A 25,095-nucleotide genomic window follows, 5' to 3' on the forward strand; every position below is an offset into this window, starting at 1 on the left:
TAGAATAGAATAGAATAGAATAGAATAGAAATAAGGAATAGAATAGAATAGAAAAGAAATATAGAATAGAATAGAATAGAATAGAATAGAATAGAATAGAATAGAATAGAATAGAATAGAATAGAATAGAAATAAGGAATAGAATAGAATAGAAAAGAAATATAGAATAGAATAGAATAGAATAGAATAGAATAGAATAGAATAGAAATAAGGAATAGAATAGAATAGAATAGAATAGAATAGAATAGAATAGAATAGAATAGAATAGGAGCTGAAAGGGACCTTGGAGGTCTTCTAGTCCAGCCCCCTACTCAAGCTGGAGAACCTATACCATCTCAGACAAGTGACTGTCTAGCCTCTTCTCAAAAATCCCCAGTGATGGAGCACCCATGATTTCCAGTGGCAAGCTGTTCCACTGGTTGATAGTCCTCACTGTCAGGAAGTTTCTCCTTAATTCCAGGTTGTTTCTCTCCTTGATCAGTTTCCAACCATTGTTTCTCGTCCTTCCCTCTGGTGCTCTGGTGAACAACCTGGTCCCCTCTGCCTTGTGGCAGCCCCTCAGATACTGGAACGCTGATATCCTGTCCCCCCTATTTCTTCTTTTCTTCAGACTGGCCAAACCCAAGTCCTGCAGCTGTTCTTCTTATATTTTAATCTCCAGGCCTTGGATCATCTTACTTGCTCTTCTCTGAATTTTTTCCTCCAAACACTCAACATCTTTTTTGTGATATGGTGACCAAAACTGACTGCAATATCCTAGGTGTGGCCTCACTAGGGCTTTATAAGCAAAACTGGTGTGGGAAAGATATGAGCTTGGCAGCTCCTTAAAAATACTGTAACTCGCCGAGCATCTTATGAAAGGACACCAACAACTGTGGACACATGAAGAGGCAAACTTGGGGGTGTCAGGGCCAGAGACAGGATGTAGCATCCTCAAGGATGCTTTGGGGACTCCAGAGTTAAATTGGAAAATTGGGTGCGTAAACTCACAACCTTTGCTTTCCTCTGGGCATTGGGCTGGAGTTCCAGGCATCTCCCTTCAACCAGTGGTGGGATTCAGCCAGTTCGCACCAGGTCGGCAGAACTGGTAGCTAATTTTTTGTTGCCCAGGCCCAGAATGGACTTCCAGAAGCAGCATCAACACAGAGAACCGGTTATTGACATATTTGAATCCCACCACTCCTTCCTTCCTTCCTTCCTTCCTTCCTTTCTGTGGTGGGATTCAGCCAGTTCGCACCACTTCGGCAGAACCGGTAGCTAATTTTTTGTTGCCCAGGCCCAGAACGGACTTCCGGAAGCGGCATCCACGCAGAGAACCGGTTGTTGACATATTTGAATCCCACCAATCCTTCCTTCCTTCCTTCCTTCCTTCCTTCCTTCCTTTCTGTGGTGGGATTCAGCCAGTTCGCACCACTTCGGCAGAACCGGTAGCTAATTTTTTGTTGCCCAGGCCCAGAACGGACTTCCGGAAGCGGCATCCACACAGAGAACCGGTTGTTCACCTATTTGAATCCCACCGCTGCCTCCAACCTGGGATTCAGCTCTCGACCCTTTCCCCCCCACAAGGACCGAGTCCCTTTTAGCAGGAGCTGGACAGGCGTTTGCTTAAGGCTGGACAGCTCTGCCAGATTAAGGGGCCCACATTCCTGGTGGATTAGTCTGGCCGGGACTGCTGTGAAGCAGAGCTGAGCCAGAAAATTGGAATTAAGTGGATTTGCAGGTAGCAGCCCAGGGATACATTCTCTGAAGTCAGCAGATTACGAAAAAGAGCACGGGGGGGGGGCACTTAGATTTCTTTTAGGGGTTTCTTTGTGGACCTGCTGGAAATCTGCAAATCGGCGGAAGATAAATAATTCTAACCGTTAAGGAGAGACCTCCTTTTTTGAACCTGTGGGAAAACATGCTGAACTCTGGTTAAAAATATGCTAATTTGGGGCATTTCCCTCCCTCACAGCCTCAGTTTCCCATGGAAACAATAGTTTCCCACCTCTCTCTCTTTTCTCACTCTCCTTTCTCTTTCTCTCTCTCTTTCTCTCTTCTCTTTGTCCCTTTTCTCTTTCTCTTTTCTCTTTCTCCCTCCTTCTCTTTTTTTCTTTTCTCTTTGTCCATCCCACTCTCTCGTTCTCTCTCTCTTTTCTCTTTCTCTTTCTCCCTCCTTCTCTCTTTCTCTTTTCTCTCTTTCTCCCTCCTTCTCTCTTTTCTCTTTCTCTTTTCTTTCTCTATCCTACTCTCTCATTCTCTCTCTTTTCTCTCCTTCTTTCTCTCTTTTCTCTCTCCCTCATCTCTCTCTTTTCTCTCTCTCTCTCTCCTTCTCTTTCTCTCTCTCTTTCTCTCCCCCACCCCGGATTATTTAAAGCAGTGTTTCTCAACTTCGACATCTTTCAGAGAAGTGGACTTCAACTCCCAGAATTCCCAGCCAGCTTGGGAATTCTGGGAGTTGATATCCACGCCACGTAAAGTCGCTCAGGTTGAGAAACCCTGATTTAGAGAGGGAAGGACCCACCATACAGCCTTTAGAAGGTGTAGTATAGCTAGACGAATCCATCCTTCTCTTTTTGTCACAAAGGTGTGAACTGCGATGTGGAGGTCAACGAGTGTGAATCGAGTCCCTGTTGGCACGGTGGCACCTGTTCTGACCATATTGGGTTCTTCATCTGTTCCTGCCTGCCGGGCTACGAAGGAACCCAGTGCGAAGTGGATATTGATGAATGCCACAGCCAGCCTTGTCTGAACGGAGCCATCTGCCAGGACTTGGTCAACAGGTGAGAGCCTCAATCTTGAGGACAAACTCAATGGCTTCTTGTGCTGCCCCACTTCCCCCCCCCCCACACACATATGGCAAGAATTCTACAGGTGTTTATTCAACCTCCCCCAAACAGGTGCTCAGAAAGCACCCCGTGGTGCAGGTCCGGGTTCCAAGCTCAATACAGGGTAACTGAGTCCAATGGGCATACACAAAGTCCAGGAGTCACAGGCCAGGATATACGGCACGAGCACACAAGCCACACAACTGGGCACATTGCTATAACAACACTCAAATCCTCAGGGTGGGGTTAACTAGGCAATGCCGGTGCAATCCTTCGTGAGAAGCAAGGCTGCCTCCTCGCGAATAGCCTAGCTGACCTGCATTATGCCTGTCTCCTCTCTGCTCTAGAGGTGTGGACTCTTACCTCCTCCTCATTGCTAACAGGTGGCAGCTGCTCCTGCAGCTTGCCTCCCTCAGTCTTAGCCTGTTGCTCCCACCCAGCTGAGGCATGACTGGCTCAGGAATTCTGGGAGTTGAAGTCCATGAGTCATAAAAGAGCCAAGGTTGCCTACCCCTGGACTAGGCTATTTTAATCTCCTGCCAAACCTTGGAGGAACTGTGAGGAATGCACAGAGGATGTGACTGATGGTGCAGTGCACACCCCATCGACAAGACTATGCTATTTTAATGCTCCAGCCACACCTTGGAGGAACTGTGAGGAACACAGCTGAGGAACAGTCAAGACGCATTGAGCTAAACCCAGGGATGAAATTGACATGGGGCATCCTAAGGCATTGACCACCCCTATGGAACAAAGAGGATGTGCTAAATCAGTCAGTCCCACAATTTTTTCTTCTTTTTCTTCCTTAGCTACCAGTGTGACTGTCACAACACTGGCTTTGAAGGACAACATTGTGAGTCGGACATCTTGGAGTGTGCTTCACAACCTTGTCAGAATGGGGCCCCTTGCTTGGAAGGAGCTGGATTTTACAACTGTTCTTGCTGGCCAGGTAAGCAAAAGTTTTTAAAACGTGGCAGCTGCTGGGGGGGGGAGGGCTTGTGAGCCCCCCCCCATCCTATTTCTTAAAGAAGACATTGATGGGTTCCACTGGGAAGGTCTTCTGGATTGTCCTTGCGTCAAACTGGTGCACTAACTCAAACAAGAACCTGGTTGAATTGAGGTAGGATACCTTGCCTCCACTCCAGAGTTTCTAGTTTGACTCATCTTCTGTCCCCTTTACTCTTTGACATTAGGGTACGTAGGAACACACTGCGAAGAAGACCTAAACGAGTGTTCAACACACCCGTGTCTCAACGATGGAGAATGCCTCGAACGGTCCAATCAGAGCTACTACGGGAGACACATGGATTTCCCCGAGCAATTTAGCTACCGAGCAGCTGCTGGTTTCATCTGCAGTTGTCATCCTGGTTTTGAGGGTGTGTTCTTTTCACTTGTTTTGGGGGGATCCCGCAAGGTCTGTACCGTGGATCAGGAATTAGCTGACGGGTCAAGGAATCAGCCTCTCCCCCTCCCCTATTGCTTCAGCAAGGTTTTTCATGCGACTGTTGTTGTTAGTTGGGAAGTCGTGTCTGACCCATCGCGACCCCACGGACAATGTTCCTCCAGGCCTTCCTGTCCTCTATCATCTTCTGGAGTCCATTGAAGCTCACGCCTGCTGCTTCAGTGACTCCATCCAGCCACCTTCTTCTCTGTCGTCCCCTTCTTCTCTTGCCCTCCATCTTTCCCAGCTTTAGGCCCTTCTCCAGTGAGTCCTTCCTTCTCATTAGGTGGCCAAAGTACTTGAGTTTCAACTTCAGGATCTGGCCTTCTAAAGAGCAGTCGGGGTTGATCTCCTCTAGGACTGACCGGTTTGATCGCCTTGCAGTCCAGGGGACTCGCAAGAGTCTTCTCCAGCACCAGAGTTCAAAGGCCTCAATTCTTTGGCGCTCGGCCTTTCTTATGGTCCAACTTTCACAGCCATACGTTGCAACTGGGAAAACCATGGCCTTGACTGTACGCACTTTTGTGGGCAGGGTGACGTCTCTGCTTTTTAGTACGCTGTCTAGATTTGCCCTGCTTTTTTAGATCGTTATAGATTTTCATTCTGGGTCTGTCTGTCTTTCTTCCACGGGAGAAAGGACGATTTAAATAAGCCTTAAGTGCTGCAGGAGAACAGAACGGGCTTTTCAGTGTGTGGGGGGTGTGGGTCTGTGGTTCGAGTTCATAAATTCAAGCCCGCTCGTTGAATCAAGTTAGTGATCGATCCCCCACCCCCCGAAAAATCAACGAGGAACACAGGTTGTGAGCATGACCTGCTTTGCGATCTCTTTGAAGGCGAAACCTGCTCCATCAACACAGATGAATGCGAATCTCAGCCGTGTCAAAACGGAGGAAGCTGCCTGGACTTGGTGAACAGCTACCGGTGTGACTGCTTACCTGGATATTCAGGTAAATGGAGGAGGGGGGAAACGAAGAACAAGGTTGAAGAACGGGAGGGAATCTGAACATGGGAAAGAGAGAAGCCTTATGGTGCCTTTCCGTGACCCAAAGGCTTATCTCTTACTGCCTTTTTTTCCACTTACCTAATTTAAGTTTCTAGCTGGGTGAATTCTGCACTGATTTAATATCAAAGTCAGATTTGCTGGAAACTTTCCAGATTTGATTTGGGTTGCTTCGTGCTGTGATATTTGGCCCAAGCGATGCTTGCTGTGTGTCTCCTGTCGGGGTTTGTATTTGGCTGGGGCAAATCTTACGATGTGCTTTCCCTAATCTCGCTCACGTGGGAAGGGCCTCACTGGTTTTGCTAGCTTTTGCAGTACTGTCTTTATAGAGATTGGTAGAAGAGATATTTGTAGCTCAGGGCTGAATTGTGGAGTCCTTGGGACACGCGGAGCTTGGCTGTTTTCTTGCAGACGTTTCATGACCCAACTAGGTAACTTCATCAGTGCTAGAAAGGAGAGGGGTTTGTGGAGAGGAGGAGGAGAAGGAGGAGGAGGATGACTGAGGGGTCTTTGGTGCTCTCTGAGCTTGCTTGTTTTCTTGCAGACGTTTCATGACCCAACTAGGTAACATCATCAATGCTAGAAGGGAGTAGGTAGAGGAGAAGGAGGAGGAGGAGGAGGACTGTGGGGTCCTTGGTGCTCTCTGAGCTTGGTTTTCTGGTAGACATTTCCTGACCCAACTAGGTAACATCATTAGTGCTAGAAGGGAGAGGGGTTTGTGGAGAGGAGGAGGAGGAGGAGGAGGAGGAAGAGGAAGAGGAGGACTGTGGGGTCCTTGGTGCTCTCTGAGCTTGGTTTTCTTGCAGACATTTCATGACCCAACTAGGTAACTTCATCAGGAGAAGGAGGAGGACTGTGGGGTCCTTGGTGCTCTCTGAGCTTGGTTTTCTTGCAGACATTTCATGACCCAACTAGGTAACTTCATCAGGAGGAGGAGGAGGAGGAGGAGGAAGGGGAGGAGGAGGAAGGGGAGGAGGAGGAGGAGGAGGAGGATTGTGGGGTCCTTGGTGCTCTCTGAGCCTGGGTTTTTTTTTTTGGTAGATGCTTCACTACCCAACTAGATAACATCTTTCGTGTTAACACTGATGATATTACCTAGTTGGGCAATGAAACATCTGCAAGGAAACCGCCCAGCTCGGAGAGCACCCAGGTCCTTGCCGTGATCAACTGGAAGGCCTTTTAAAATTGGGATTTGAGCAAAAGCAGAGAAGAAATGCAAGACGTGCTCCATTCGCAAGTGTTATCCACCTGTGTTTTCCCCAAACGAATGGAAGAGAGACCTTATATCTGGTTTAGCTGTAAGGTACAGACGAAGCTGCTTGCTTCTAAGACCAGTGTTTCTCAACCTTGGCAATTTTAAGGCATGTGGACTTCAACTCCCAGAATTCCACAGCCAGCAATGCTGGCTATGGAATTCTGGGAGTTGAAGTCCACATGCCTTAAAATTGTCAAGGTTGAGAAACACTGTGCTAAGTTCATTTGCAATGTTCCATCCGGTGGGACCAGATAGGTCTGAAACGCTGGCTGTTGGGAATACTCTTTCTAAAATATTGTGAGGCTGCCATCTCGTGGAAAGGAAGAAAAATCTGAAACGTGGAGGTGAGCTTTCTAAAATGCAGAGGACTTAACACTGACACTTACGCTTACACGCAATCCGATGAGATGAAATCAACTGTCCAGCTGAGATACTGCAGGACGCTCTTTCTGCTTCTATTTCAGCCTATCCTCGTTTAGGAAGAGGGGATAGGGACTCCTCGTTTAGCGACCAGCAATTCCGTTATTGAGTGAAACAGTCCTTAATTGAAAGGGTGACTAGTCTTAGGATCTGACTTCAGCTTTCCTTTGCTTTGCAGCCCTGAAAAGGTAGTAAATGCGAGGATTAGCTGCAAAGTAATAATAATAATAATAATAATAATAATAATAATAATAATAATAATAATAATAATAATAATAATAATAATAATAATAATAATAAAGTTGGAAGGGACCTTGGAGGTCATCTAGTCCAACCCCCTGCTCAGACAGGAAACCCTATATGATTCCAGACAAGTGGTTGTTCAATCTCTTCTTAAAAACTTCCAGCGTTGGAGCATTCACCGCTTCTGGAGGCAGGTTGTTCCACTGGTTAATTGTTCTCACTGTCAGGAAGTTTCTCCTTAGTTCTAGGTTGCTTCTCTCCTTGATTAGTTTCTATCCGTTGCTTCTTGTCCTGCCTTCAGGCGCTTTGGAGAATAGCTTGACTCCCTCTTCTTTGGGGCAGCCCCTGAGATACTGGAAGACTGTTATCAGGTCCCCCCTCGTCCTTCTCTTCATTAAACTAGACATACCCAATTCCAGCAACCATTCCTGATATGTTTTAGCCTCCAGTCCCCTAATCATCTTTGTTGCTCTTCTCTGTACTCTTTCTAGAGCCTCAACATCTTTTTTACATCGTGGTGACCAAAACTGGGTGCAGGATTCCAAGTGTGGCCTTACCAAGGCCTTGTAAAGTGGTATTAATACTTCACGTGATCTTGATTCTATCCCTCTGTTAATGCAGCCTAGCACTGGGTTGGCCTTTTTCGCAGCTGCAGCACACGGCCGGCTCATATTTAGGTGATTGTCCACTAGGACTCCGAGATCCCTCTCACAGTTACTACTATTGAGCCAGGTACTTCTTCATCATTGTCGTAACTGCGAATGGTTGCTAAACGAGGACTACCTATATTAGTGGATGCTCCTGTCAGCAGGATCTTTTAGAGATCGCCATGGGTTGGTGGGTGGGTGGGGGGGTAGGAAGAGATAGACTTGATTGTTTCTCCATTCAGTTAATTCTGAACGTTCATCAAGGAAGTGTAGAGAGCCACCTTGGCAATTCTCATACCAGCTGCGGAATTCTGGGAATTGAAGTCCACAAAATTGCCAAGATTGACAAACCGTGGTTTAGAGAATCTGGGCCAATCCTTGATGGCGGTAACTCTTCTGATGGGAAAGGATGGCTGTGGGGCAACACTTGTGTCCTTCTAAGAAGAATCAATCAATCAATCAATCAATCAATCAGAAGAGAACTAGAAGGGACCTTGGAGGTCTTCTAGTCCAGCCCCCTGCTCAAGCAGGAGACCCTAGACCATTTCAGACAAGTGATTGTCCAATCTCTTCTTAAAAGCCTCCAGTGATGGAGCACCCGCAACTTCTGGTGGCAAGCTGTTCCACTGGTTAATTGTCCTCACTGTTAGGAAGTTTCTCCTTAGTTCCAGGTTGCTTCTCTCCTTGATTATGTTGGAGGTTTCTCGTCCTGCCCTCTGGTGCTTTGGAAAATAAATTGACCCCCCCTCCTCTTTGTGGCAGCCCCTCAAACACTGGAATGCTGTTATCATGTGTCACCCTTAATCCTTCTTTTCTCTAGACCGGCCATTCCCAAATCCTGCAGCCGTTCTTTGTATGTTTTAGTCTCCAGGCCTTTAGTCATCTTAGTTGCTCTTCTCTGAACTTCCTCCAAGGACTCAACATCAACAGGAAGGGCCACTGTAGGGTCCAGCTTGATAGTATGAAGTCAAACACTGAACTGATTTAGTTGGCCCTGCTAAGGAGAGTCTTCCCAACGGGCTGGCTTCAGGAAGCTCACTCACTACCAAAAGTGCTGCTGCAATGGGCCTCCGGGCTCCTCTCCCATTGCCAGCAATAAGAGGGAAGGGAGGGCACCCAGAGCCAGTAGGCTCTCCTGCGTAGGACAATCTCCCACTCCCCTTGAAGAGGAGGCGGTAGGCAAACAACTTGTCAGCTGGGATAGACGCCAGCTGGGAAGATTTAGAGCTGAGATGGATTAGATCCGAGCAGCAGCGGCAACAGCCCTTGTTTTGCGCTTGGCTTCATCTCCGAAGTGGCCCGTTGTGTGCCTGGCACCCAGGAGTCAAACAAACCGTGTTCCGGTCCTATCCAGCTCGGTCTGAGCCTTTGGCGTGTTTCCTCTTGGGACCACTACCCATGCCGGTAGGGGAACGGCCATGAACCCTTTGCTGGCTGGAATCTTCCTGGGTGGATTTTGTCATCTGCTGGCAGGTAATGACCGACGTCCTTAGCAACCCCGGCTCTTTCTGTGTGGTTGTGGGTCTGTGGATTCGTGTGTGTGAGTCTTCTGTACGGATCGGTGGGCAATGCTTCTTGTCTTGGGAAGGTTTTCTGTAGGGTGTGTGTGTGTGTGTCTCTGCTAACTCTTGGAGGGCAGAGTTGTTCAGCTTCACACTGAAATGAACGTTGATCTTCTTCACACCAGGCTGTTGTGGCCAGTCCTTTGGCAGAAAACTCCAGACTGTGAAAATTGTGTGTCTCCTGGGGAGGGGGATAGACCCATTATGTCCTAAAGAAGCAAGATTTATCTTCAGTTAAGGTGTCCAAGCAAGAAGGTGCAATAAGGATGGAAGAGTGCATAGATGAGAATCAGAATAAAGCTGGAAGGGATCTTGGAGGTCTTCTAGTCCAGCCCCCTGCTGAAGCAGGAGACCCTATACCATTTCAGACAAGTGGCTGTCCAGTCTCTTCTTAAAAACCTCCGGTCATGAAGCACCCACAATGTCTGAACGTTGTGAACGTCATCACAATGATAGGCAGAATTTCTCTCCCCAGACACATACATACATACATACATAAACATAGACAGACAGACAGACAGACAGACAGACAGACAGACAGTAGATAGATGATAGATATGGTGGATGGATAGAATGGAGAGAGAGAGATGAGAGAAAGGGATGATAGGGATAGACAGACAGAGAGACAGACATAGATATAGGTGGATAGACAGACAGACAGACAGACATAGATATAGGTGGATAGATAGATAGACAGACAGACATAGATATAGGTGGATAAATAGATAGACAGACAGACAGACAGACAGACAGACATAGATATAGGTGGATAAATAGACAGTCAGACAGACATAGATATAGGTAGATAAATAGACAGACAGACAGACATAGATATAGGCGGATAGATAGATAGACAGACAGACAGATAGACATAGATATAGGTGGATAGATAGACAGACAGACATAGATATAGGTGGATAGATAGACAGACAGACATAGATATAGGTGGATAAATAGACAGACAGACAGACATATAGGTGGATAAATAGACAGACAGACAGACATATAGGTGGATAAATAGACAGATAGACAGACATAGATATAGGTGGATAAATAGACAGACAGACAGACATACAGTAGATATAGGTGGATAGATAGACAGACAGACAGATAGACAGACTAATGATCTGTGTGCCCCACTAATGGTCCTTTTCATCAAAAGAAGATTGATAACCTTGACAGTAAGAACAAGGAGAATATCTCACTAGGATATTTAGTGAAGAGGGGAAACTTTTATGGAGAATGTTTGAGATGTTAAAATGTGCAAACATGAGTAGAAGGGTAATTATCCCTGGGAGCAATTAATGTTTGCTAAAAAGATACAAAAAAGGGGGGGGGGGCTGTGTATGTTTTGTGAAAGTGAGCGTTTGGGTAATCAGGATAAACTTACAGGACGTGAGGGCAGATTCTTAAATGCGTTGGATTAAACGAGATCACGTCAAGAACGAAGGCCATCCACCTGGATGAAGGCAGATTGAACAGAAAAATCGATTGGCCATAGCATGACCATAGAAGCATGTTGGGTTTGGTAGTCACCGAAGGAGAATAGATAGGGATTGGTTCCTAAAATAAATATACAAAAAAGAGGGAATGTGGCTGAGAGGGGAGCAGACCTCTGAGATAAAGAAATCCAAGATAACAAGGCAGGAAGAATGTAGGAGAAGCAGAGATGGTTGACCAGGATAAAAAAAAAAAAAGAAGAAGCATGGAGTAATAAGTGAACTGCGTTGGTTTTAGCTATGTTTGTTTTCCTTTCGTTTTCCTTATCTCCTTCCTTACTTCTTTTCTCCACTTCACCCCAACTGCTTATCCCCAAAGGGAGTGGGGTGGGGTGCATGCTGATAGATCAAGATCTTCTGTCTCTGCTGAAGGGAAGGAATTCCCAGCATACAGATGGACGCATGCGTTGGATTAATGGGTTGAGGGAGATTTCCTTGGTGATCTCCTAGCAACTTGCAGTGTTCCTTTGATGAAGCTGTTCTGCTCTGGGTGGAGGCTCCTGGATCCTAACATCCAACAAACTCCTTTTTTTTTTTTTTAGCTGCGGGGTTTTTTTGTGTCCCCCCACAGGGGAAAGGGAGCAGCCCTTGAAAACCCAAGGCCATTCCGGAGTTAGCAGCCGAACTATAGGGTACTTAAGCTGGCCTCCTCTTCAAAAGAGACCATCCTTACTCCCTTTCCTCCGAGGACTCTCTGCCCCCTCCCTCCGAGTCTCCTTCCTCCCACAGACCTGGATTGTAAAATATTTCCTGGCACATTCCAGCCTATTTTATTCTTGCGGATAGAAACAAAATGCCTCCTCCGGCAGATTCTCATTTCTGCAAAAGGGGATGGATGCCCTTCTTTGGATTCTTTGCTGAAGCAAAGAAATATCTCAGTGGAAGAGAAGTCTTTAAAGCCCTTTCCCCTCAAAGGAAGAATTCAAGGAATGAAAACCCTGCAATTGTGTCCCAAAGGTGCTTTTTTCACAAGGCAACGGGGGGGGGGGGGGGCTGGACTGGAAGACCTCCAAGGTCCCTTCCAGCTCTATTCTATTCTATTCTATATTCTGTTCTGTTCTGTTCTAGTCTAGTCTAGTCTAGTCTAGTCTATATTCTATTCTATTCTATTCTATTCTATTCTATTCTATTCTATTCTATTCTATTCTATTCTATATTCTATTCTATTCTATTCTATTCTATTCTATTCTATTCTATTCTATTCTATTCTGTTCTGTTCTATATTCTATTCTATATTCTATTCTATTCTGTTCTATTCTATTCTATATTCTATTCTATTCTATTCTATATTCTATTCTATTCTATATTGTGTTCTATTCTATTCTATATTCTATTCTATTCTATTCTATATTGTGTTCTATTCTATTCTATATTCTATTCTGTTCTATTCTATTCTATTCTATTCTATATTCTATTCTATATTCTATTCTATATTCTATTCTGTTCTATTCTATATTCTATTCTATTCTATTCTATTCTGTTCTATTCTATTATTTTTCTATTATTCTATTCTATTCTATTCTATTCTATTCTATTCTGTTCTGTTCTGTTCTGTTCTATATTCTATTCTATTCTGTTCTGTTCTGTTCTGTTCTGTTCTGTTCTGTTCTGTTCTATTCTATTCTATATTCTATTCGCTTCTCATCCAAGAAGCTTTTTTAGCTCTGAATGAGAAATGAAACGTCTTCAAAAAAAACCAAACAAACCCAGAAAGTCCAATTGCCTCGTGAAAAAAGCACCTTTGGGACAACCGTGACCTGGATGACTGACTGAGACTCTCCATAGACATTTAGCTATGCACCTGTAATTGTGTTGCTCCTCAGTTGTTCCCTCACAAAGTTTGGCACGTTCTCAAACCCAAAGGACCACGCTTGGAAAAAGGTCCTTCTTTTAGGTGTCCTTTGTTGGTTGCCCACGTTGTGTGGCCTTGCACAAATCTTTGCTGTTTGTGTGAAAGGTGAGGGGGTTGATGCTGCTCCCAAGAGAGCATGGGATCGCTATCAGGGGCTGAAAGACCAGCCTTGTTGAGTTGGCTAAGGAGCACCGCTTAAGCAATAGCACACCTGCCCTAATGGGAGGCTTAATGCTGGCCTGTTGCATTGAGTAGAAGGCTCCTTCTCAACAAAAAAACATCCAGGGCTCAATCTGCCCGATTGGAAGGAGGAATGACCTTAGCTACTCTTCCATGACATGAGTTGGCTTCCTTGTGTAGGGCAGTTGTGAAGAGACTTGATCAGGGCCGACGTGATGCAAGCCACTGCAGCAACCGGTTTTCTCCACCCCGGCAAACAAACAAAGGAGGAATCAAAACATGGTTTCCCAGGGGAAATTAGCCACCAACAAGGGAGCCTGAGAGGGCTGTGGGGATTAATTTGATGTTGGCTAGAAGTGCAGGACTCAGAGGTAACCCCACCGCCACCCCAATTTTAAGCAGTGGCAGCTTCAGAGAAGGTTATTTCGGAATGAGAATTATTAGCGCAAGGAACGTCATTTCTCCTTCTGAAAGGAGGTCCACCGGGAACAGGAAGAGACGCTTCTAGTTGGCATCCTCCAATTCACCTGCCCTGCCAGGTAAAACATAACTAGGTGAGCTAATTCTACTGTACTGTAAAGCTACATTTCAGAATCTTGCAAGAATGACCATACAAATCTCTCAGGGTCCTTTTTACAGCTTGAGAAATTAAGGAGGGTCATCTGAGTGTCTTTCTCCTCCCATTATGAAGTTGGAGGAGGGGGGCTATGCTTCCTCTCATCAAATTTGCAGACGATACCAAGCTGGCAGGAATAGCCAACACTCCAGAAGACAGGCTTAGGATACAGGAGGATCTGGACAGACTTGAACACTGGGCGCTATCTAACAAAATGAAATTCAATGGTGAAAAAAGTAAGGTTCTACATTTAGGCAAGAAAACCCAAATGTACAGGTATAGTTTAGGGGGTACCTTGCTCAATAGTAGTAACTGTGAGAGGGATCTCGGAGTCCTAGTAGAGTAGACAATCACTTAAATATGAGCCAGCCGTGTGCTGCAGCTGCCAAAAAGGCCAACACAGTGCTAGGCTGCATTAACAGAGGGATAGAATTAAGATCACGTGAAGTGTTAATACCACTTTACAAGGCCTTGGTAAGGCCACACTTGGAATACTGCATCCAGTTTTGGTCACCGCGATGTAAAAAATATGCTGAGACTCTAGAAAGAGTACAGAGAAGAGCAACAAAGATGATTAGGAGACTGGAGGCTAAAACATATAAGGAACGGTTGCTGGAATTGGGTATGTCTAGTTTAACGAAGAGAAGGACGAGGGGTGACATGATGGCAGTCTTCCAATATCTCAGGGGCTGCCCCAAAGAAGAGGGAGTCAAGCTATTCTCCAAAGCGCCTGAAGGCAGGACAAGAAGCAATGGGTGGAAACTAACCAAAGAGAGAAGCAACCTAGAACTAAGGAGAAACTTCCTGACAGTTAGAGCAATTAACCAGTGGAACAACCTGCCTCCAGAAGCGGTGAATGCTCCAACACTGGAAGTTTTTAAGAAGAGACCGGACAGCCATTTGTCTGAAATGGTATAGGGTTTCCTGCCTGAGCCGGGGTTGGACTAGATGACCTCCAAGGTCCCTTCCAACTTTATTATTATTATTATTATTATTATTATTATTATTATTATTATTATTATTATTATTATTATTATTATTATTATTATTATTATTATTATTATTATTATTATTATTATTATTATTATTATTATTATTATCTGTCCATTCCCCAGGCAGCATCTTTTCCCCTCGTTTCCCCCAAGGCCATTCACACATTACATGGCACCAAACTCTCTCACTTCATTCCACTTGGGATTGAGATTGGGGGGCTCGGAGGAGCTGCTAGATGAAGACAGGAACTCTTCTCTAGCTGTTCCTGCTTCGCCTTGCCATGGATTTAGCAATGCAATTCCCCGGTGTTGGACTCTGGGAGTTGAAGTCCAGGCGTCTTAAATGTTGGTGAGGTTGAGAAAGATTGCCCTTATCTTATCCATCTTTAACTGGCTACAAGCTACCTCAATGTAGGGGAGAGGACGTTTTGCAAATTCTGTTTGGTTGCGTTCCAATTCCTTCCTGTGGGCAAGTGTAAGGTTATTAAGATACAACAATCCAGAACTTTGTTTATCTGGCCAGCATTCTTGGGGATTAGTGGGAACCTGTGTGAGGAGCTGGAAGAGGCTAGAGGCTGCTTAATCGGGGCTACGGACACTTAACCAGTGGTGGGATTCAGCCGGTTCACACCAGTTCGGCAGAACCGGCCGCTAATTTTTTGTTGGCCAGATCCAGAACGGACTTCCGGAAGCGGCATCCACACAGAGAACCGGTCGTTCACCTATTTGAATCCCACCACTGCGCTTAACAGTCCTCAAATACTTAAGGATCCCTACCTCTGTTTAGCCTGACGTATTCGTAGCCTTCCAGGACTAAGTGAAATTCGTCTGAATGGTGTGTAGAGAAATACTTTATTGTGTATAGTGGTGCAAACTCAGAAGCTCATTACCCTCTTTGCTTGCCCACCCCTTTTCTCTGTGCCAGGGACCGAGTGTGCCAATGAGATAGACGAATGCCAAGACCACCCTTGTGAAAACGGAGGGATCTGTGAAGACAGCATCGCCGACTATATCTGCCATTGCACCCGCAACCCAGATGGCACAGCCTGGGGCGGGAAGAACTGCTCTGTGGAGCTCACTGGCTGCGAGACTCACAACTGCCAAAATGGGGCGTTGTGTGTCCCCACCTTCCAATCGGAGGTCCACGGCTACCTGTGCCAGTGTCCTCCTGGATTTTATGGGCCCACCTGCTCCACACCAACCACCTTCTCGCTCACAGACAATGGCTACCTCTTAATCAACACCTCTGCAGATGGTAAGAACACAAGTGGTCATGGAGCCAGCGTGGCTCTCCAGTTCCGGACCACCCTGCTCAACGGCCTCCTTTTCTACCGAGGCCACCAAACGGAGCATCTGCTTCTGGAACTCTACGCTGGCCTTCTACAGGTGATGCTCTTGACCCAGGAGGTCAATGTCTCTTTCACCCTGGAGGCACCGTCGGTGAATGATGGCCACTGGCACAAAGCAGAAGTCTCTGTGGAAGAGTCTCTAGAATTCAGACTGTGGCATGAAGCTTGCCAAGGAGGCCTCTGCCACTTCAGCCATCCCCTTGGCGAGACCAGCCCCGTTTCTCTTTTGCCCTCGTTTCTGAATATATATGTTGGAGGTGTTGAGGAGACATTAATGATCAACTGCACAGGACACTTCACTGGTTGCCTGGAAGACTTCCAGATTGACTCCAAGATATTCTTACCTGAGGAGGTAGAAGGGCTACAGCTTCCTGGATTTCAGCTGGGCTGCGAGAGAACGGAGTGGTGTCAATCTCAGCCTTGTTCCCACGGTGGTCAGTGCATTGACTTCTGGACAGACTTCCGTTGTCGCTGTTCTCGGCCTTATGAAGGCCACACTTGCGCCTATGGTGAGTAGCCTGACAGGACTCCCATTGACCTTCTTGAGAGAGCAGGAAGTTGGGTTAGAAATAAAAATAAGATTTTCAGAAACAACGATAGGAGCCAATGGTAGACAGGGTTGGTTTTGGTAGAATAACGAATTTATTTGGGGTTCTTATCCAAGATGAAGGAAGACAGAGAGAAGGAAGTGCCACAATCATCAAATGGCCTCATGTAACAGAGTTGGAAGGGACTTTGGAGGTCTTCGAGTCCAACCCCTGCTCAAGCAGGAAACTATACCATGTCAGACCATGTCAGACCAATGGTTGTCCAGTGTCTTCTTGAAGACCTCCAGTGATGGAGCACCCACAACCTCTGGAGGCAAGCCCTTCCACTGGTTGATTGTTCTCACTGACAGGAAGTTTCTCCTTAATTCCCAGTTGATTAGTTTCCATCCGTTGCTTCTTGTCCGGCCTTCAGGTGCTTTTGGAGAAGAGGTTGAGCCCCTCTTCTCTGGGGCAGCCCCTCAGATATTGGAAGACTGCTATCATGTCACCCCTAGTCCTTCTTTTCCTTGAGCTAGACACACTCAATTCCTGCAACCGTTCTTCGTCCTTCAGCCCCCTAAATGTAGAGATTATACCAGACATTCCTACAGCCCAGAACTCTGTGGTCTTCTGAAATACTGTCACCCCAGTAGAAGACATTCTGTAAGCCCCCCCCCCAAAAGATGTGACAGTTGAACCCATAGCAGTTTCCGAGGAATTTGCTTTTCTTGACTTGGAACTAGGAAGCTGTTCTCTCTCTCTTTTCCAGAATCTCCTGCAGCAACATTTGGCCAGGACAATTCTTCTAGCTTTGCCACCTTTGAGGTTCCCGACAGACTTGGGCCAAATTTTAACCTCTCTTTTTTTATCCGGACACGGAAGGTCAGTGGCCTCATATTCCAGATCGGCAACGGAAGCAATGTTTTCCTTACAGTATATTTGAAGGACGGGAAGCTCCAGATCGAGGCACCATCTGCTGCTTCAGTGGGATCTTCTGGAAATCTGGCCGATGGCACCAGGCACTTTGTGGTGCTCTCCTTCCGGGAAGGCCTCATTCGGACCAGCCTGTTAAACAGAGAAGAAGAGCTGGGAGATCTGGCCGTCAGCCTTCTTGCCGCCAATTTTGAGGTTCATGTCGGTGGGCTCCCCCACCAAGAAAACCTGGACCCCTGGGGAGGACCTTTTAAAGGCTGCCTGCAGGATATCCAACTCAACCACCGCCAGATGCAGTTTTTCCCTCCTCCAGATAACGACAGCCTTTCACGGGACGCGTTTGTGGGACGAAACCAGAACGTGGTTCCAGAATGCCTGTCAGATAATGCCTGCAAGGTAAGGACCAACCAGGCTTCAAGGGCCTCCTGATGTACTGAGATATTGCTGAATGTGGGGAAAACATCTCTATGGGTGGGATGAAAACAGTGCACTGGGTCAGACATGTCAAACACAAGGCCTGGGGGCTGGATGCAGCCCACGAAGTGGTTTCATGTGGCCCGCGAAGCCATCCTGGAAACAGGGAACGGCCCCCGCTGCCTTGGCCCTGGCCCAGGCCGGCCGGGAGCCCATGTACAATTTTGTGGTGGCCATCTACGCTGAAACGCATTCAGTCTTAGCTCCACAAGGCCATCCAGAAACAGCGAGGAACCAGCCCCTGCCGCGTTGGCCCCACCCCCTGGGTGCATGCTGGGGAGGTGTCAACCTTTGTGAGGAATGAAGAAATGCACCATCACCTGGAAGTGGCCCGCAAATGGCCCTCGCCTACTTCACATATCTGGCTTGATGGGCTCTGCCCTGGTCCCACCCCCTTCTGCCAGAGACCCTCAGATCTGTCCCACTCCTGCCCCCACAGGCCCCCACAGGCCCCCTTGACGCGAACAATGTAGAGCTGGCCATGCCCACCCAGTAGGCCACACCCACTCCATCCACGCCCACCCAGTAGGCTGCATCCATCCTGGCCACACCCACCCAGCCCCCCAAGGGCAACCGCAATGCTGATGCGGCCCTCAATGAAATTGAGTTTGACACACCTGCACTGGGTAGACCAGAGGCCAGTTTACTTGTAGCATTATAGCCTGAGAGATTCTTACGTTGTGGAGGGACGTCAAATGGTTGATAATTACAGGCAAACTAAGAGCTCAGGAGAACCACCTGCTAAGTCTCACCTTGTGTCATGACTCCCATGGACAAGACTATGGCACATTTGTCAGAGGACGTCTTGTGTTGTGCAGTGGCTCACACTTCCACGCTGAAACGCTTCAGCAGATGCCATCCAGGAAGCCTCTGGGGGTGGCTTCTGCTATAATCTGGTTTGGAGGTTATAGACCAGTGATGGTGAACCTTTTAGAAACCCACAACCCAAAACCCATTTATTTATCGCAAAGTGCCAGGGCCGCATCAGCATTGTGGTGCCCTTGGGGGTGGGTGGGCGTGGCCCGTTGGGTGGGTATGGGTGCAGTTGTCACGGCAGACTGGGTGGACGTGGCTGGGGTGGGCATGGCCACCTCGATGTTGCTCATGGGGGGGGATGCCTGTGGGGGCCGGGCAGGGTTGGGGGAGATCCAGGGGGTATCTGGTGGGTGGGGCGGTGGGCAGGAGGCCCAGCATAGATGGGGAGGAGGCACGCAATCCTAGCTGGGACTGGGGGGCCATGGCACCGATGGGGATCTGGCTTTCCCTGCTCGGGGTGGCCTTTGGCTTGCTGGGTGTGGGCATGCTCTACTACCTTTACTCGTGCTTGCTAGCTGGCTGCTTCGCCTCCTTTGTGCTGGGTGGGGCTGCCGCTCCAGGTGGCAGTGGCAGCCTAATGGACCTGCACAAGCTGCTGGCAGTGGCAGCGTGCTTGCCCACAGAGAGGGCTTTGAGTGCCGCCTCTGGCCCCCATGCCATAGGTTCGCCACCACTGTTATAGGCCAACTCTGATGAGACAAGCCTAGATGCTGCTAGAGATATAGCATTTCCTTGCTGTGTTCTTACTTCTCATGCGGCCAAAAGGAGAAAGATCTGGAGAACAAGACTAAGGAAAGCCAACAAGGTGAGGTACGGATTTTCTCTTTATCCTCAACGTGTCCATTGATGTCCCCCAAGCTGTGTTTATGGAAAAAAGCATCTCCAACTGCAAGGAAGCACCTCCTCTGCATGCCTTGTGGGTCTTTCAATCTTGCCATGGGACGGTTCTATGGGACTAGGGCGACATTCCTCAACCTTGACAAAATTCTGGGAGTTGAAGTCCGCACATCTTCAAAATCTGTAGAGATTCTTAGTCCTCCAGGTCCATGGTTGTCCCAAAGGTGCTTTTTTCAAGAGGCCACTGGACTTTCTGGTTTTTCTTTGGAGGCGTTTCGCTTCTCATCCAAGAAGCTTCTTCAGCTCTGACTGGAGGGTGGGGAATGGAAGGATTTAAATATTCCTTACATACTCCTGAAAGGATTTCCAGGAAACTTTGCAGACTGCAGGAACCGTTTGTGGTTCAGTTTGAGATGCAGACAACCTAGACTCATCCCCAGTAGCCTGCATCTGCCTTCAACAGTGAAGGGACCCAGGGCAGAAAACATCCTGCAGCCAAGGTGGCTTCACACCCATTTGCACCACTCAGGTGACCCTGAAGACACAGGTAAACCTCCAAGTGGCCTCAACGACTCTCTAAAAGGAGTATAAATCCTTCCATTCCCCACCATCCAGTCAGAGATGAAGAAGCTTCTGGGATGAGAAGCGAAACATCTTCCAAGGAAAAACAAGAAAGTCCAGTTGCCTCCTGAAAATGCACCTTTGGGACACACATCTTCAAGTTGCCAAGGCTGAGAAACACTAGGCTAGAGGCACCAGCAATGGGAATTACAATGGTTGAGGTTCTGAATTCTATTGCCTGGATCACGTTTTGTGCAATGTGCAGGGGGGGTTGATGGTGTTTCTTGTCTACAACACCCCCTGATTTGAGACCCAGAGAGGTTTGCTCAGGTTGAGTCCGGTCCTCCTACCTCGTTCAATAATTAATCAGACCTCACCCAACACTCAACCTCTTTTGCTGGAAGGTTAGCCTTCAAAGACTCCAAGTCTTGTGGAGAAAAGGCACATGAAGGAGCGTGGTGCCTCACCAATGTTCAAAATTCTGTGTGGCGCAGAGGAATCAAAAGAGAGAAAACTGGATAGTTGCTGGTGGTGGGTAGGTACATATAGAGATTAAATCTGGGTGTACCAAGAAGTGCAAAGAAGATGTAGATAGGTAGTTATACCGAAATTCCACATCCACCATCAGCTACAGAACCCAGCTTTCTTAATCATTGAACCCAGGGGTCCCCAACTTTGACAACTTTATGACTAGTGGACTTCAACTCCCAGAATTCCTCAGCTAGCCATGCTGTTTGAGGAATCTTGGGGGGGTGGGTGGGTGGGTTGAAGTCCACAAGTTGTACAGTTGCCGAGGTTGGAGACCCCTCATTTAATCCACTTGCACTCAATTGCATGCTCCATTTCATTTCCAGAGAGAAAACCGGGACCCCTTTCCTCTCCTGATCATGTCTCTTTTATCTTTCAGTCTTCTCCTTGCCTCAACAGTGGTCTCTGTACGGTCACCTGGAATGACTTTAACTGCAGTTGCCCACCCAACTTTACCGGAAAATGTTGTGAGGAGAAAGTCTGGTGCCAAAGTGATTTGTGTCCCCCGCCTACCACTTGTGTGGATGTCCCCTCTGGTTATATTTGTAAGTGTTCCTCCAGGAATTGCAGGCAACTGCAGAAATGTCCTTTAAAAAAAAAAAAAAAAAGGGGGTCACACAGAATCTGGAGACCCTTTTCTTCTGCTCTCAACCTAGTACTCTCAACCTAGTACTCTCAACCATTAGACTCAGCCTGCTCATTCTTTAAAAAGATGGCTTGAAGAATTACAGTAGGTAGTTTTTAATCCAAGTCACGGGATCAGGCACAAATCCTGAACATTCTTCTTTGTAAGCCCCTGTACAGTCTGTTTTCTATTCCAGGAGAGCTCCTTGTAGGAAATTCTTGAATTTAAATTAAGTTTGAACCAGAGCTTTTTCCATCTGTCTCTCTCTGAGAAGAAGCTCAGGAGATTTGATTCATGTCCACTTGTTAGTTCTCCTTTGGCCATCAAGGATTTTTCATTTGTTAGATCTTATGTTTCCTCTGATTGATTTCTCTTCTCAATGAGCTCGGCTGATATATCTGGGTCAGCTTAGTATTTCACTCCTTCTGAAGGCCTTAGACAGGTCTTTGACTTGAGTGTTCATCTTCCTTGAACTTCCCGGGGGAGATGATTGAGGTGCTCATTGGTGCCTCCATTGGACAATCTTCCACTCTTGACCTTTGATTACCATTTCATCTCGCAGGTCTGGCCAATGCCACATTTGATGAGCGTGACGCAGTTGAATTCACAGCAAATATGTCAGTCACCAAAGCTCTTCACGGCCTCCGCCTGGACTTCAGAACGCGGGACGCCGACGCCGTCTTGATACAAGCCGTAGAGGAAGTAGATTCTCTTCTGGTGGCTATTCAAAACTCTTCGCTCCTGGTTGAAATCCGGAGTGGGAATGGCGTCGAGGGAGTAAACTTTCTCAGGCCGATGCCCATCTCTGATGGCTCCTGGCACACCCTCTTTTTGACCATGGAAGAGCCCTCAGCCTATTCATCAAGGTGGCACCTCCAACTGGACAATTCCACCAACACAACTCTCCTGGGAAATGCGGGCAGCCTGGATTTCTTAAAAAGCAACACGTTGATTGTCTTGGCTGAAAACTTCACGGGCTGCCTTGGACATGTAGACATTGGGGGGCTGATTTTGCCCCTGGCCAGCCACCCTCTTTACCCACAGCCGGAACAATTCGTGCAAGTGACCAGCAAGCCCATCCTTCTGGGCTGCCAAGGAGCAGACATCTGTTCTTCCAATCCCTGTCATCATGCAGGCTCCTGCTTGGACCTCTTCAATGCCTTCAGTTGTGCCTGCCAGCCTGAGTGGGAAGGGCCACTGTGTGAGACCAACACGGATGACTGCAAATCCAGCCCGTGTCTTCACGGGGAGTGTGTGGACCTAGTGGGAGACTTCCAGTGCACCTGTCATAAGGGTTTCATTGGGAAGCGTTGCCACATCAATGTAGATGACTGTGTGAGGCACCAGTGCCAGAACGGAGGGGTATGTGTGGACGAAGTCTACAGCTACACCTGCAAATGCCCGCCAGAATACTCTGGCCCTCTGTGCGAGTAAGTCTGTAGGAAGTGTGGCTGGTAAGAATAAGAATTCTGGAGATGTTTTTTTCTCGCTCTTTCTTGGAGTTGGGACACAGCGCAAGGGGTAGGAGCTATGGGAATCTCACCCCAATTTTCCTTTCCAACCAGATGCCTCAAACATGCTTTCCCAAAAGGCAATTGGACTTTCTGAGTTCTTTTCCTTAAAAATGTTTCGCTCTTCACTTTGAGTTCAAGAAGTTCATCCAAGAAATTCTTCATCCAAGAACTGAAGAACCTTCTTGGATGAGAAGCAAAATTTCAAGGAAAAGGTCCAGCTGCCTTTTGGAAAAAACACCTTTGACCGGGATGATTGAGAATCTCCATAGACCTTTTTCCAACCAGACCATAAGGAAGCTACTTCATCTCAGTCTTAACCTCCGAACAGTGCAGGAGGACAATCACCTTGCTGACTACATAAATCAGGGGTCTTCAAACCTGGCCCTTTTATGACTTGTGGACTCCAACTCCCAGAATTCCTCAGTCAGCGTGTCTGGCTGAGGAATTCTGGGAGTTGAAGTCCACAAGTCATAAAAGGGCCAGGTTTGAAGACCCCTGACATAAATAGTGGGACAGCAGAGGCGAGGACAGTGAGCCACACAGAAGCTTGATGTACACACAGAGTGCTTACTACCACCTCAAAACCTGGGTTTGGTGTGCAGGAGACTTCTTGGAATAGCAATCTCTCTTTGCACATTCAGAGACGACGTAGGACTGGTGGAAGCTGGTGATGGGAAGAATCTTTGTCCACAAACAGGTCATATGGGCTGAAGGGCTGAACCCAATTCAGTAGCTTCTAGCTGTCTTCTGGAGTTCCCCTGGAAGATCTTCTCTTTTAGCTTTTAGCTCCTGTCTATTAGCTCCTGTCTATTAGTAACTGCTGGCATTAGAAGACCTGACCAGGATATGACCACCAGCCAGGGTAAAACCAAAGAGTTTTCTAGAAGAAGCCATTTCCTGAAGTCCTTCAAAAGCTCCATTTCCTCTTCTCTCCCCTATTAGACTCTAAGTCTACAGATGCAACTTGATAAGTCAACTTCTTGAAGAACGCCTGTAAATGTTTGGTTTCTAAATCAAGATTCTTCTTCTTCTTCTTTTAATTCCAGGTGGCCCTTCCCCCGTGAACAATGTGGCAAGAACTTCACCTGCTTGAACGGTGGAAAATGTATGAGTGGCCCCTGGGGAGCCAACTGCAGCTGCAAGACCGGCTACACGGGGGAGAAGTACGATGACGGTTTTGGCTCTCCATCTTCACTCTTTAAAACCCGCTTTACCTCTTTGACCCTCACCCTGTTCCTCATTTCTTTTAAGACCGCGTGGCTGATTCCTACCTCGTTTTCTTTCCAGGTGCCAGATCAACATCAGTGACTGTGACCCCAACCCTTGCAAAAACGGGGGGACGTGTCAGCGCTCCACGAATCGGTTCTGGTGTATATGCGGTGCCAACTACGCTGGAGAATATTGTGATGTTAGCGTAAGGAAGCGTCTCTCTTTTGGTACCAGAAAAATGGGTTGGGTTTCCCCGCGACACTTGACTCAGGAAAGGAGTTACAATCTTTCCCAAGATTAAACCAAGATTAAACCAGGAAGGTTGTGAAGCATTCCTCCTCACCCTCAATACTTGGATGGATACTTTTCATCCAACGTTTGTTACGTAGACAAGTCCTTGACCTACCATCAAGTCTGGTACAGGTAGTCCTTGACTTATGACCACAACCTGAGCCCAAAATTTCTGTTGTTAAATGAGACATGTGTTAAGTGAGTTTTGCCCCATTTTACGACCTTTCTTGCCACAGTTGTTAAGTGAATCACCGCAGTTGATAAGTTAGTAACATGGTCGTTAAATGAATCCAACTTCTCCATTCTTTCCTTGGCAGAAGGTCACAGAAAAGGATCCTGTGACCCCAGGCAATGGTCACAAGTATGAGTCAGGGACTGAGCATTTGAATTTTGATCATGTGATCATGGGGATGCTACAAAGGTCGTAAGTGTGGAAAACAGTCATAAGTCACTTTTTCCAGTGCTGTTGTAACTTTGAACGGTCATTATAAGTCGAGGACTACTTCTAGTTTCATGCTGGAAGCTTTGTGGTCTTCAAAATGTTTTAGGGGACACGGGGAAAAGTGAGTGCGAAAGATTAGGGCCCGAGGACTGTCAGAAGACCTGGAAGGAGCTGGGGAGGAGACACAAAAAAACACAATGAGGCAATGTCTATGGAGATTCTCCGTCATCCAGGTCATGGTTGTCCCAAAGGTACTTTTTTCAGGAAGCAACTGGATTTTCTTGTTTCTCTTTGAAGACATTTCGCTTCTCATCCCAGAAGCTTCTTCAGCTCTGACTGGATGGTGGAGGATGGAAGGATTTATACTCCTTGCAGACAGCTGGTCATTTGCCTTCTTTTAGAGAGTCCCTGAGGCCACTTGGAGGTTTATCTCTGTCCTCAGGGTCAGTCCACATTCTGGACAGAGAGGATCGCT

At 47.1% G+C, this 25,095-nt stretch overlaps 1 protein-coding gene across 1 annotated transcript in view; it reads left to right on the plus strand.

The window, feature by feature from the left end:
- Nucleotides 1–25,095, plus strand: part of CRB2 (crumbs cell polarity complex component 2) — a 98,753-nt gene that overhangs the window by 71,116 nt on the left and 2,542 nt on the right. Inside the window, exons 3-12 of the mRNA XM_029286197.1 lie at nucleotides 2,567–2,762; nucleotides 3,617–3,756; nucleotides 4,001–4,183; nucleotides 5,082–5,195; nucleotides 15,440–16,372; nucleotides 17,160–17,719; nucleotides 20,919–21,084; nucleotides 21,727–22,594; nucleotides 23,725–23,841; nucleotides 23,966–24,092. Of these exons, the coding sequence (XP_029142030.1) occupies nucleotides 2,567–2,762; nucleotides 3,617–3,756; nucleotides 4,001–4,183; nucleotides 5,082–5,195; nucleotides 15,440–16,372; nucleotides 17,160–17,719; nucleotides 20,919–21,084; nucleotides 21,727–22,594; nucleotides 23,725–23,841; nucleotides 23,966–24,092 (3,404 nt within the window). The remainder of the gene's footprint in view (nucleotides 1–2,566; nucleotides 2,763–3,616; nucleotides 3,757–4,000; nucleotides 4,184–5,081; nucleotides 5,196–15,439; nucleotides 16,373–17,159; nucleotides 17,720–20,918; nucleotides 21,085–21,726; nucleotides 22,595–23,724; nucleotides 23,842–23,965; nucleotides 24,093–25,095) is intronic.

Source organism: Protobothrops mucrosquamatus, unplaced genomic scaffold (genome assembly GCF_001527695.2).
Source record: "Protobothrops mucrosquamatus isolate PMUCROS unplaced genomic scaffold, P.Mucros_1.0 scaffold3078, whole genome shotgun sequence".
Taxonomy (NCBI): Eukaryota; Metazoa; Chordata; class Lepidosauria; order Squamata; family Viperidae; genus Protobothrops; species Protobothrops mucrosquamatus.